This window comes from Pezoporus flaviventris, unplaced genomic scaffold (assembly GCF_033815535.1).
Source record: "Pezoporus flaviventris isolate CSIRO_AGI_PZ_B2104156 unplaced genomic scaffold, CSIRO_AGI_Pfla_v1 ptg000006l, whole genome shotgun sequence".
NCBI lineage: Eukaryota > Metazoa > Chordata > Aves > Psittaciformes > Psittacidae > Pezoporus > Pezoporus flaviventris.
In genome coordinates, this window is record NW_026892554.1 from 16219420 (window position 1) to 16233972 (window position 14553).

The following is a 14553-nucleotide window of genomic DNA, read 5'->3' on the forward strand; positions in this document are numbered from 1 at the left end:
TCTGAGTTGCTTACTCAGACTACTGGTAACTGTAATTATGTATGTGCTTTTTGTCTATGTTTAAACACGTGGACAGCATTTATCATTTAATAACACCACCTAGCTGTATGTGATCTCTGTTCTGGGATGTATTGTGATAATGTTGGGATTCCTCAAACGCCTTTGCACCAAGCAGAAAGACTCAGACTAATCAAAGGGAGCATTTTCTCCTAATACAATCTATAATAGAGCTGTAGGACAAAAGGAAGAAAGTCAAATTAATGAGAATCAGTGAAGTGGCATTGTGGGTGTCATGGTTTAAGCCCAGCCAGAACTCAGAACCACACAGCTGCTCGCTCACTCCTCCATCTTCTTGCCCCACCCCCCCCACCCCCCCCCTCCCAGAGGGATGGGAAGGAGAATCAAAAGAATGTAAATCCCAAGGGTTGAGATAAGAGCAGCCCAGTAACTAAGGTATAACACAAACCACTGCTGCTACCACCAATAGTAATAATGATAAGGGAAATAACAAGGGAAGAGAATAGAAAGCTAAAAGGGGGGAAAAAAACCCACAACACCAAACACAAGTTATGCACAATACAGCTGCTCACCGCCAGCCAACCAATACCCAGCCCAACCTGAGCAGTGATCTGGGCCTTCCGGGTAACTTCCCCCAGTTTATGTACTGGGCATGACCTGCTATGGTATGGAATACCCCTTTGGCTAGTTTGGGTCAGGTGTCCTGTCTCTGCTTCTTCCTGGCTTCCTGTGCCCCTCCTCACTGGCAGAGCATGAGACTGAAAAGGCCTTGATTGGAGTAAGCATTACTTACCAACAGCTAAAAACATCGGTGTGTTATCAGCACTGTTCTCAGGCTAAAGTTGAAAATACAGCACTGCACCATCTACTAAGAAGGAGAAAAATAACTGTTACAGCTGAACACAGGGACAAAAAGTTGATACAAGCAAAATTCTGCTTAATTAGCACATTCATAGACAAAGACAGCACTGGCTGTAGCCAGTGGTTAGATGTTCACTACCAAGAAAAAGACCCAAGTCAACCAAAAGTCTTTTTGGTCTTTTAAATGTTATCTTCAATGATCTCTCTTTTTGTTATGTAGCCCATGTATCTTCTTCAGTTTTAGTTGGACTCACCACCTCTAGCAGGAAAACTACTGCTGCAGAAGTAAGCAGTGACAGAGCTGTGAAGTTAAATTCTCAGACCACTGATGAAAAGTAAAAGGAATAAATTCATTTTGGATAAGGTGACATTTAGAAAAGGAAAAAAAAAAAGAAAAAGTGCTGATTCAGGAAGGATTGCTCTTCCCCCCCCCCCCCCCTTAGTCATGTTTCAGGGTTTTGGGGTGTTTTCTGTTTGGAAGTTTATGTTGTTCCAAAATCTCCTCTAACTTCAGTGATTTTGATGGGACCTCATTTGATCTGAACTTTAAAATAGCCTTGGGTTCTTTAACTGTGTATTTGCCCCCCCTTCTTCCTTCCATGATCTTGTCTTCTCCAGTCTTGTTCTAATCAGCAGTGAAGGAAGGGAGTTGTATCATGGGAATGCTTTCAGTGGCTAAGCAGAGGATTCACAGGTAGAAGTAGGCTTTGCCCCTGGGGTAGGCATTTTGGGGTTAAAGGGTTTGGTGGGTGGGCATATAGGAACTTCCTGACTAGGTGCTTTCCCCATTTGTTTTCTTGTGGCAGAATTCAAAGGATACCTTTGGTTTTTTCTCCAGGTTAATGAAGACTGTCACTTAAGCAAGAATCTTGCAAATGGTGTTTTCCATTTTTTCTTTCAAAGCCAGTGTACTTGGATAGTAAATTAAAAGGCAACAGTTACATTTCATTTGTACTTCCCTGGGATTTTTGTTCCTGCTGCAGATGGAATGTGCAAATTTTCCTCTGGACTAGTGAAATGCTGAACTTGTAAAGAAGATAAAACAAGTTTTCAAACTGCTAGTTTTAATTTTCAGACCATGATGTAGTTTCATGAAGGAGCTAAGTAGCCTTGCCACAGTGTGATTTTTCTAGCTGAGGGCAGTTTAATTCCGTTGTGGCTCTCTGCCAGACCATAATTAAAAACCCCCAAAACAAAAAACAACCAACCAACAAAAAAAAACCACAACAAAAAAACAACAAACCAACAGTTTCTTTTGCCCAGACCTTACGTTTTAGGTTTTGCTTATTCAAAATCACATTTCAGTCAGGTAGGGGCTTGCACTTGAATGTGTTACATTGCCATGTTGAAGTGCTCATGTATATGAAATTCTAGAGTTCTGTTCCTGTAGAAGAACAGGGAGAGATGTACTGTAGTGAACAACACTGCTTTATGTTTAAGCACAGGATTTGACAGAATTTCATGTGTTGAATGTATTTTGTTATTTTATTACTGTTTTTCACTCAGAAAGGGAAAATGCCAGTTTCTAAACTTACATTTTCTTTTTAATGCCTTAGATGGCTCTCTTCAGTGTTGTAGATCTGTGCAGTATGAGACTGGGTGTGCAAATAGCTCCAAATCCTTTGATTGCCTTTCTAGGTTACAGATTCACTTTACAGCCATGTAGGTTTAGGAGTCAAAATCCAGCTTTTCTTGACAGGCAGTTTGAGAGGTAGTTAACTTCCTATGTAAGAGTACCAGACAAAAATATACTAGTAAATTTCCAAGCACAGTACAGTACAAAAGTCAAATTCAGAATAAATTGTTTTACTTGTAGTATTTCTGCCAAATACTGTAGTATTTGCCAAATACTGTAGTATTTCTCCCAAACTCATTCATCACTTTAAAGTGATAACAGTACCTATTGTGGAGTTTAAATTCAGAAGCTCTCTATATGTAGAGTAGTTCTTTGAAGAAAAAGAACGAGACACAAAGGTCTTATTTTGCTTTAAACACTGGAGATTTATTGTACCTTCCATAATATATGTTTGTGTTCATATGTACTCACCATATGTTAGCATTTTGAATGTGTAATTTGTGAATTTAGTATTTGTGCTCTTTATCCTGCAGTTTAGGGATATACAACACTGAGGAACAAAAAACCATCGCTAGTGTTAATGGCTTGTTATGAAAATTTGGTTGGACTTTTGTTCCCCATGGTTAGCTGTAGATCAGCTGCCGAACCTGCCAGACACTGCTTTCAGTCCATGAGAGTAGGATGTGTACAGAGCAGTTACCCACTCAAGCTGTTCATTAACGTTTCAGTCTTACAAATGTCTGTCTGAAAAAATGAAAAAAGTGAATCTCTAAAGCTTTTGCTTAACATGTGGATAGAGCAATTTGTATAGTTTAGTTTATATTCTATACACAAAACGGGGTTTTGTCAGTGATGTCTTATTTCTTAGTCTTTATTTGTCTTTACTGGGTGTACCATGTCTTATTGTATGTCACTTACTAATTTAAAAATAAATGTTTTAGTTTTAGTCAATTTTACAGCTCCTTATTCAGAAGAGTAGTCTAGCACATAGAGATGAATGGCATAGCCCTATTCCAGAACTGAGGTTTCTTTTGTATTCCATTTTATGCTGCAGCTACGTTCAGTTCTGTGCATATTGAAAAACAATTTTTAAAATTCCAGGAAAATATATGTACTTTTTAAAATTCTTATTCACCTGCCAGTTTCTTCTCTTGCTATTTCCCTACCACTCAACTTTATTCCTTACTGGATCCTCCTGCTCTTTCTCTTTGTGTAAGCTGCTATAATTAACTGAAGTTCCTTCCCATAAACATATCAGTGAGGTCTTCTCGTACTTCACTGCCTTGTTTTGAATTCCTCAGTAGTAATTTCTTCTTTGCTAAGATACCTTTAATATTTAGACAGAATTTGGTGAATTGAAATAAATGAAAAAAAGTCTGGTCTGTGCACATTTCTGTTACTTTATTGTAACATAGGGGTCTCTCTGTGTGTGCATGTATCTATTTTTATTAAGTTTGAAAGTCTCTTTTTGCTTTGTTGGAAGATCCTTTACTTTTTTGATCCTGTGCTACATAAAGGCAGATATTAATGGTTTTTATCACTTTTGAAGTAACAGTACTGATTTTTGGCAAGCCAAAATAAACTCTAAAGACAATTTATGTATAAAGGCGACTCAGACTGTTGTTTAAAATCAGGATGATGGAAGTACTGTGCAACTGTGATAAATATGAAAGTTCACAAACTATGCTGTGGTTACTGACTGTTCTTACTAGTATAAGTAAGAATCACAAAGTGGAAAGCAAATACTACATACATATAGAATGATGGGGAGTATGTGCAGGAGATGAAATGAGTGAGGCTTTACTCTTGAGCTCTGCCAACCAAAAAGATGTAAACACAGGAGAAGGAGGAGAAAGAACAGGTTTGGAGGCACTGCTAAATTAATTGTATCTGAGGCTGGTAAATGTTAGCCCTGCAGCTGGAAGGAATAATCCCAGCTCCTTTCCTAGTGCCAGTGTTGTTCTTCTCTCTGTATTTATGAAGCCACACAGTGAATGACATTTGAGGTCTGATGTAGACTAAAAATAAACTATTCATAAAAAAAGAAAAGGTAGTTTTGACGCTGTTAAGGTCACAGGGTAGCTGTATGAGTTCTTCACCCTATCTGCACAAGTGTGAGGCAGCAGTAGGGCAGGAATGAGCATTCTGGAGCATGAGGGCTCAAAACTGCTTTCCTGCTCTATTGTTGAGAGCAGGAATGTCATGACATGCTCAATCTTTTGTACCATTCATCATTACAAAAGCATGTTAGCAAGGAAGTCCACTTCAAAAACATTTGGAGGAAAAGTTGCACAATAGGGCAAATTGTTAAAAGCTCTCCAAAAACATAAGATTAAAATAGGGTTTTGTTTTGCAGTCTGGTTGCAAATCTTAGGTGCTTTTGAATATGCTGTGACTGTTAAGATGTTCTGATGTTCTGCAGGAACTTTCATGTAAACAGTTCTCTCTTAGCTATTTTTCAGAACTGAATTAAAGGGACAGTCATTGAGCAAAACAAAGTTATGGAACATCTTTCTGAATTAATCGAGAATCTCTCATAGATGGGGAATGTTGACCAGGGCTTTTCAGCCTTATTTCTGTGACACCTGTTCATTACATGAGATAAAGGTGGACTCGGGGTCTGTATTTCATATTAGAAATGCCATCATGAGTCAGTGTCTATCTTTCACTGAACTGGGGCAGCATAAATCAGAGGAATAAATGATCTTGCAGTAGAAATCTGAAGTCTGTCAGTATAAAAGCTTTTTAGCAGCTGAAGACTACATTGATTTAGTGTATGCCTGGTGATAGTATAGCAGGTGTGCTGTAGCATTTGGCCACTGAATTTAACACAGCTCTGAATTCAAAGTGTAAGTTTTAAACTTTGTCTGTAGAATTTATTGAACAGTTGAAACCATTTCCAGAGAGGGTCAGAAGCAAGACTTCCCCAGTGACATATAGTGGTTTGTATTTTCCATTGATTTGACAAGTTGAGACTATCTGATCATTAAAACGTGTAGTTGGGTTTAGTCTGATCTTTCACTTTTTAAAAGAGAGTATTAAAATATTACAGGAATTGAAAAAAAAAACAACATTGTCTGAAATTGTTACACCAGCCTTATGAACTAAGTTGTATGCTAATTAAAAATAAATAATACAACTATTATAAAGGTGTTGGAACTATTATTTTTTTTTCATTTCTTTTACAGTGTCTATGCCTCAGGGTATGACCAGTCTCTGTGAGTTGCTATAGACAATTATCTCTAGTGCTGCCTTTGAGTATATGGGAAATGGTGTGATTTACAGACCCAGATTTTTTTTTAAGTCCTTTACAAATTGTGCTGGCTAGAGGGCAGTCTGAAGTCTCAAGAAGTGAAGCCTACTGAGACAGCATCCTGCCCTGAGCATGCCTTCATCATGGCAAGAATTCATTCCTCTGCATCTCATCTGGTGAAGTTTATTATGTTTTTTTAATGGAGTCTTATTTCTGCTCTTCCATGCACTGTCTGGACACCAGCATGTAAGCAAGGAGTACTAGATAAACCTGATATGGATGGCACTAAAAATTATGTGTATTGCGATACGTAGCTGTTAAGATTATATGAACAATTTAAGCATTCTTCAAGGCCTTAAACAGTAAGAAAATAATCTGCTGAAATTATTCTACATATAAGGCTATACAAGGTAATTCTACAAAGAGTGCTGCAGTCTATTTTTGTTCAAGAAACTGGCAACATCTGACGAAAGAATTTGAATTAAGGCAGCACTTTTGTGGATTTGTGCCTGGAATTTTTTTTAATGTAAAAGAATAAGTAACATGGTGATTCAGAGCTCTCGCCATCAAGCCACTGTGTTTCCGTCTTTACTTTGAGTATACCTGAATGGTACATTGAACCTTTTATAATTCACCTGGAAAGCCAGGGAAGTTTCTCATGAATGTCATTCCTAATACTGACTTTTGGCGTACAGAAACCTGGGATCTGGTATTTTTTAACTTGTAGTTCAAGGAACTCGCATTTGCATGGGATACTAATTACTTTTCTAATGCTAACCCAGATTGGATTGTTGTAGCCCATTGTTAGCCCTTTAAATAACTTGCAAAAATGGGAATGAAAAAAACACAGAAATGCCTTACTGAGAGAATTTAAAGCAATGACAGTTCACATTAACAGGCTAGGTAAAAACATGTACAGGGTTAATATTTTGCTTAAAAAAGAAGTCTTTATTGTAAGTGGAAAAAAACATTTCTGTGGGTATTGTTTTGGAGGCTTGGTTTGCTGGGGGTTTTAAATGAGGAAGTCAGAATCAGTTTAATGAATATTTTGAGCTGAATGGGATTATTTTAGAATCACACATAGATACTTTTAATTTACTTTTTGAGAATGATCAGGGTTTGGTATTCTTAGCAAGATGTGCTTTAATGCAAGTCTTTGAAGAAGGCAGTACGTAATGCTTTTTGCAATGGAAAAACATTGACTGCTTATTGTATTCAAGACAAACTAAACATAGGAAAAGAGAGCAAAACTTTACCAAAGTAAAAATATATAGGAGATGAAATGTACCTCTTACTTCCTGCACTTTTTATTCATGCTGTGTTTTCTTTTCTCAGATAAGTGCCATGTCTTTTTTTCATATTTATTTTTCCGTGTATTTGTAAGCATAAATTACATTTATGATCATGACTGCTTCATGTATTTTCTGCCTTTTTTCTATTATTTTTTGTCTTTCCCCATTGGGTATGATTTGATGTTTATTCAGCTGAGTTACCCTGGTTTCATCTGCCCCTGGAAAATAATTTTTTTTTCAGAAAGACGCACAAAAGGTAACACTCTTTGGTATTGTATCCTCTTTCTGCATTTTACCTGCTTTTATAGCTTATATTAGTCAATGGAAGACATTGTGCTTCAGGGGATTCTGCATGGAGATTTTGATTTTAAGTTTAGTAGTCAATATTGTCTCAACTGTAAATATAATTTTTGGGAAGAATCTTAAGTGTATTTCTGGTGATTTATACTTTCTCTAACTTTTTCTTTTTTTCTTCCACAGATTAAATTTGACAGTGATGGTGTCTGTGTTTGTTGTGAAATGCAGCATCAAACATCAGGCTGCAGTAATCTGGGAGAAACACTGAAACTGAACCCTCTGCAGGAGTGTAATGTTGTGAGGCTGACCCTAAAGGTGCGTTATGAGAATTAATAGTTTATTTTGGTTTTAAGTAGTGACCTCTTAGCAAGACTGAAGTGTGTGAGGAGAGGAGGAGTAAGTAGCTAGTGTTCTTGGTGTTCGTGCACTCTTACATGAAAAAAAGTCTTCATTCAACAGAATTTAGTGATTTTATGCATGAAAATGGCTTTATGTTACACACACAATATATTTATTTATATAGGTAACTATTTTGTTGGCAGTTATTTAAGGAACAGAGTTATATTTGGTTATGAGTTTACATTTGGGCTGTATAAAAGAAGTGTGACCAGCAGGTGGAAGGAGGTGATCCTGCCCTTCTGCTCTGCTCTCGTGAGACCCCACTTGGAGTACTGTGTGCAATTCTGGTGTCCTCAGCATAAGAAAGACATGGAACTGTTGGAGGAAGTCCAGAGGGATCCATGAAGATGGTCGGGGGTGGAGCATCTCCCATATGAAGACGGTGAGAAAACTGGGGCTGTTCAGCCTGGAAAAGAGAAGCTGCATGACCTCATAGCAGCCTTCCAGTATCTGAAGGGGCCTACAAGGATGCTGGAGAGGCACTCCTCATCAGGGACTGTACTGGTAGGACAAGGGGGAATGGGTTCAAGGGGAGGTTCAGGTTATATATAAGGAAGAAATTTTTTACTGTGAGAGTGTTGAGGCACTGGAACAGGCTGGGCAGGACCTTGAGCAATCTGGTCTAATAGGAGGTGTCCCTGCCCATGTCAGGGCGGTTGGAACTGTATGATCTTAAATTCCAACCCTAAACATTCTATGATTCGATGGCTGGTGCTGGAGGATATAAGAACAGGTGTCTTTGATGTTGCTGTTCAAGAAAGCTAGAATCAAAGGTGTGGTGGCTGACAATGTTTAGTAATGTTATGTTAGACTGCATAGAAACATGAAGTATTAGCAGAATCATGAAGCATTTTATGATGTACTGTTAACACGAAGTATTAGCAGTATTTCAGAGGGAACTTGCTTTGGAAGAGAATAGTAAGTGTTCTTTCGGCATAATTTTGGGGACGTTCTTACAGAATGCCCTGCAATATTGTAAGATATTTCAATCTTGTAGCATTTTGTTAGAAGTACCTAGATAAAAAATTGAGAGCAAATACTAAGAATATTGTATGAGCGAGTTATATCCCAGTTAAAATTGTCCACATCATTGTTTCACTTCATTATTACCAAACTAGCAAGACACGGTGTTAGATTGGTTTGGAAAATGATAAGGAATCCATGAAAAAAAAAGAACCTTAGTTTGGGAGACAGATAAGTGATTCATTTTAGGTTTAATTTAATGATCAACAGAACTAACTCTGTATCTGTGGCTCTCAATTTCAAAGAATGTATTTTAATAAGGTTAATAGAATATATTAAAGGAGTGAAATTTAATGTGAGAAGGATCTTAGGGATTTAGACGGTAGTTTGAGGCCTGAAAATGCTGTTATATTGATATTTGAAACTGCATTTTAAAGTTCAGAACAGTTAGAAATCCTGGAAAAAATACATAATATGTAAAAGTTCTTCAGCTTTGTTAAGGAAGAGAAAAAAAAAAAGAACATCAAGGTAATAAGGATCATGTAGAAATTAAAACAATTTAATATGGCCCTCAAATTAAGTAAGATCTCTGTCTCAGGTTTTAATGAGGATGATAAAGGGGACTGGGAACAAAAGCTTGCTGGGTAGCAGGAATTTAATACGTGGAAAGGAAGCATAACTTGACATGGCTGATCAAAAATAGTAATAAGCTGCTACTTGGAATGCTGAAGTCAGGACTATTCAGTGGTGCAGTTCGTGAAATGTGTTACAAGAAGGTAACGAAGGAAAATAATTTCTTAAACATTCTTAAATTCACAAGAGATGAAAAAATATGAACCTGTTTTATAGAAAAAAGCTGAGTTGAGGATCCTGCGAAAGTAAAGATGGAGGGAGCATATGGTTACTTGCTGTTAAAATGTTAGTAATGTAAACTTTAATGTGAGAGAACTGTTCATCTTTGATGACATTGTCAGCATATGAAGCAAGTAGAAGTAACATATGCTGGTAATTAGGGTAAGGTTTCTGACCAATACAGCAATTGGAGTAGAAGGCAAATTATCTCCTTTAAAACAAAACTCAGTCGTTTATAAAAGAAATTGATGACATATCTGCTTGGACTGGCAGAGGACTGATTTAAGTACTGGCATTCCTATGAATAGGAGTGCAGCTTTAATTAAGCTTGTTTAGAGGTTTTTTTATTCAAGAGAAGGTAGTTAAGAAAATAGCTTTTCCAGAAAGTTTCTTAAATCTTTTTCAGTTTTAATTCTACACTTGCTTTCTCTTTGGCTTTGAGAGCTCTGTATTCCTGGCTGTAAATTTAAGAACAGCATTGTACTAAGCCCATAAGAAAAAAAGATCACAGCTCATTAGGTAAACAACTGACTGTGATAAGGCTCACCTTTTTTAATTGTAATTAACAACTACAGTGTGATTTTAAGAAATCAGATGTTGTAATACCAAAAGCTCAATTGTGCTTATTGTTTTGGGAGCCAAAGGGAGAGAAAGTGTAGGGTATCAGAGTTAAGATTATACACCTCTATGTATAACATTTTGTAGGTTATACAAGGAAATTTGCCTCAGGATATTCCTTTTAGTATGTAATGATTTTAGAAAAAAATATGTTTATGGGATGATTATATTAGAAGATATTTGCTACTTAAGTCTTATACAGACATTTTGTCTTACAAAACTAATTGAAGAGGAAGAGAGAACATTATTCTCACAGTAAAAAGATAACTTTTTTATGTGCAATAAAATCCCTAAAAGACAAATACTAGCTGAAGCTGTGGGGCTATGGCAAAAAAAAAAAAAGTAAACTTTATTTGATATCTAGAATGCCTTACCTTAAAATGAATAGAATCTTACAGAACCTGACCTTTTAAAATCTTAAAAGGTCAAACATATGAAATCTCTTGGGTAGAACATAAAGGCTTATTTAATTATCTGAGAAACAGTCACTTAAGATAAATTGTTTGCCAGAACCAATAGATCTTGTGCAAATAACAGTGTGTAACATTATGTTACCTTGTGCTTGGAAGTAGTTGAGTGTTTTTTCACTTTCTGCGTCTTCAGTTGAACTTCTTACCTTCTGTCCAAACAAGAGAGGAGTGATTCTAATGCATAAAGGAGAAGGTTATGGCCAAAGATGTCAGGGTTTGTAGACTACTAACTGGACCATGAAACAGGACAGGAGCACAAACCGGTTATGAGTAGGCTTGAATTAACTAAAGAGCTGAAGCTCCACTGTAGAAATTTAGGAGCAATGTGTTGCATAAAACAGCCAGCCAGTCAGTTTAGTTAACTACTTCGACTGAATCTCGCTCGTCTCCTGTTGTTGTGCAAGCTGGCTTTTATTCAGGTAAAACCAGAAAAAATGCAAGAGGGTAAATCTTTTTTACACACACACACAGGTACGTAAGCAAACAGAAAATCAAATAATCTCTGTGTTATGCTGCTGATTATACTTCAGGCAACATAAGAAGTCTTTTCCAATATGAGAACAGTACAAATGAAATGCCGTTTTTTAAAAGTGTTACCTCTGAATGAGCCTAAAACGCTGGCATAGTGTGTGACTTGAATGTGTTGGTTTGTAGATGAAATTTTAAGGAACTGAGTTGTTCTTGTAAATGTTAATTAAAGTACAAGGACTGAATTTTCCTCACAGTTTTCATCTGCAAAAATTATTCCTTCTTTCTAAGCTCAGAATATCCTGAATTTATGAAAGACATACGTGCAACAAAACTTACCTTTTTGAGATTGTATTTTGAGAAGATGAAGCTAGGTATTTAGTTTGAATTAATTTGTAATGTTTTATTACTGTCTGATATTTGCATGTAAGAGGGGAATGTTATACCACTTCGGTTTAGTAATGATCCAGTAGGGTATTTTTAATAACTTCAACAGCTAACACAGCCCAGAATACCTGTGGTTATGTACGCTAATTTATGAATTTGGTATTTGAATAATTGTTTCCTGCTTTACTTGAAGTGCTTCTGTAGAATGTTTTTGTGACTGTACTGGCTGGGAAAACACTGATTTCCCCCTCTATTTTCAGCATAAATATTTGGTTTGGAGCTGCTAGAATACAAAGTGAATAGTAAATGTCTTTTTCAGGTTACTGATTCCATTCATTAGTTTGTAAGGTAGGCATCATTATTAGAGATTTATGTAATTTGGGGTTCTTGCAGTCTTCTTCTGTGAATCTTTCCTCTCCTTTGAATCCAAATTTATTGTTACTGAGTTTCCTGATGACCAAATCTACGCATGTTTTAATCTGTATTTTTTCCATTCAGAAGAACATGCTTTCACATGCAAAACAGAGGAGGATGACTCCTAACACGTTCTTTAGAGTTATGAGAACAGGCTTTCCTCAGATTTGATATATGACCAAATACAAACTACTTAATTTTGCTGAATGACTTACCTAAAAGACTTTATAATCTGCTTGGATATTGGATAAAGCTCAGTATAGAATAAATTATTTCCTATGAGAATTTTTAAATGCTGGAGTCGTTTCAAGTAACTGAAAATATCCTCTTTGCTCAGGAAGTATTTACCATACTAGATACCATGCAAAATAGAGCTTTTCTGTGTGGGCTTTGTAGTCTGAATAATTGAGCTACAGGTGTTCAAAAGTTCTAGATAACAGTGATATAACAGGCATAGTCTGCTCATGCTTTTCCTTCCTCAAGAGTGTTTTCTGTTCCTAGCTTACACAATGAATAAACAGGGTTGTGAACTCCTCCATGGCTGAAAATCTGCCTCCTTGAATGACTGGAATCTGTTCATTACGTACTTGGCCAGTTATTTTATGGAACCTGAGTCTCTCAGGAGTCTCTAACTAATATTATCTCCAGTACTAAATTTAATATAGACACCTGAGTTGATGAGAAATGTGCAAACTCGCTTCCAAGCAGGGAAGACCTTTTTGAATTTGTTTTTCATAAGTAGCAGCTGTGCACTGCTTCCTTAAAATTGCAGTAAATATTTTAGATACATGTAAAATAGTGTACTGTATTGTACTTCCATAACTTACATGTATTTTATGAAGCACTGACCGTTTCTCCATTAACAGCACTTCAGACCTATATGGTTCAGAATTGGCTCTTTGTAAGAAAAGAAAAAGCAGAAATTATTGGAGCAGCTATTTTTTCTAGTGTTTTTCAGACATATCCAGTTAGAACAACTGAAGTTATAATTGGAGTTAAAAGGGTTGTCCATGAATTCACTAATAAAAGAGGTACACAGACACTAATTTCATGGGTGAAAAAGCTTTACTGCTCACTATCTCTTTTCAGGTTGCAGTAGTGTAGGAAAATAAGCATCATAATTGGAGTCAATCAAGGAGAAAAAAAGTCATCTTCACAGAATTGCAGAACTGAAGCTAGTTTTAGCCCTTGATCAGAGTAGACGTTTAGATCCGTATGCTCAAGGGTACTGATTAGAGTGTTCTTTTCACACATCAGCAAGCTTATTTTACTCCTTTTATATATATTGACTAAGCTTTCAAAAGTGCAAAGGACTTAAGAGCCTCAAAGACTATGAACCTCTTACTTCTGCAGGAAAACAATCTATTGAGCCAGCCAAATGTGAATGTCTTGTAAAGAGAGTTACCAGTTCAATAATGTTGCACAAGTTAGAACTCTTTAGTACTGGGTTTGTGCTGTATAACTTACTTTTTTGGTAATATGGACATAAGTTACACATTTCACAAAAAATAATGAATTTCTGTTTTATAAGTAGATGGGGAGACAGAAGTGGGGACAAGAAGCATTGATCTGTACTTCATTTCTTTTTAGAGCAGAATAGGTTTAAATACAGTTTCTCGATTATGTGTAAGCAGCACAGCTGGATAATTTTCTATATAATATTTGACACAAAGAATGAATATTGTGTGGTAATACTGCTATATCTTTGTTGTTTGTCTGTACTGAATGTTAAATTCCCTGATTTGACATTCACACATGTAACTTAATTGACAATACAGTTGATTGTAATGATATGAAGAGGCAAGGGAGTGATCAAATATTTTCCAAAGTCTGCACTTGAGTTATGAAGATGTCCAGAGATTCTTGGGTGGTTTTTTTCTTGAATTTTAATCTGTATTTAGAGGGTATGGCAAAGGATTTAGGGAGATCCTTCAACAGTTTAGTGAAACAAGCCAAATTAGGCAAGGCTATTGGTGTTTTTTCCCAAATAACCATTAACCTGAAACATATTATTTTATTTGCCTTACACCTAAAGTCCTTTGGTGTGATCATTGTCCTAAGCCCTTACCAAACAGTTTGGGGCAGGTGGTTACATATTGGAAGAAAGTTTCAGAGAAACTTTCTGGACTTGACTTGGTGCTTTATGTATTTGATGAATAAAGGGTGTATGAACACTCATTCAGAAGGTTAATGTGTTACAGTGATTTTCATAGCTAGGAGTTTGGAGATGTTATATATATGGAAGCAAAGGTCTTTAAGAATTCACATTCCTTCCTGTTTGCATACGCAGACTGCTGTAAGTCATGTAGTACTTCCCCTCCAGACCTAAACTACATTGAGTTTTTGTTGTTAATGTCAAACGCATGTATTATTGCATGTATTACAGATGGATTTCAGCCTTGGTTAACTAATATGGATTCTCTACAGCTGGTTCTAGAAGGCAGCCAATAGAAGAAAGTAATTCAGTTGTAACTTTGTTTACTAAGATGAAGGAATATTAATATGGCTCATCATTAGAGCAAATTGGTAGTGTTCCAGTTTTATACTTCATCAGAGGCCTAGGAAATTTGTCTCAGCTGAGCACTGGAGGAATGGGGTATATGTCATGCAGTAAAGGAGGAAGAGATTTCAAGCATGATAATAGACTTTAAAGGTGTGAAAGTCTTCTGTATAAGAGCCTGTTCT

General features: G+C 36.4%; 1 protein-coding gene across 2 annotated transcripts in view; it reads left to right on the forward strand.

Moving 5' to 3' along the window:
* Nucleotides 1–14553, forward strand: part of ENTREP2 (endosomal transmembrane epsin interactor 2) — a 109377-nt gene that overhangs the window by 64199 nt on the left and 30625 nt on the right. For both annotated transcript variants that reach the window (XM_061447117.1, XM_061447118.1), the window contains exon 4: nt 7481–7612. In XM_061447117.1, the coding sequence (XP_061303101.1) occupies nt 7481–7612 (132 nt within the window). The remainder of the gene's footprint in view (nt 1–7480; nt 7613–14553) is intronic.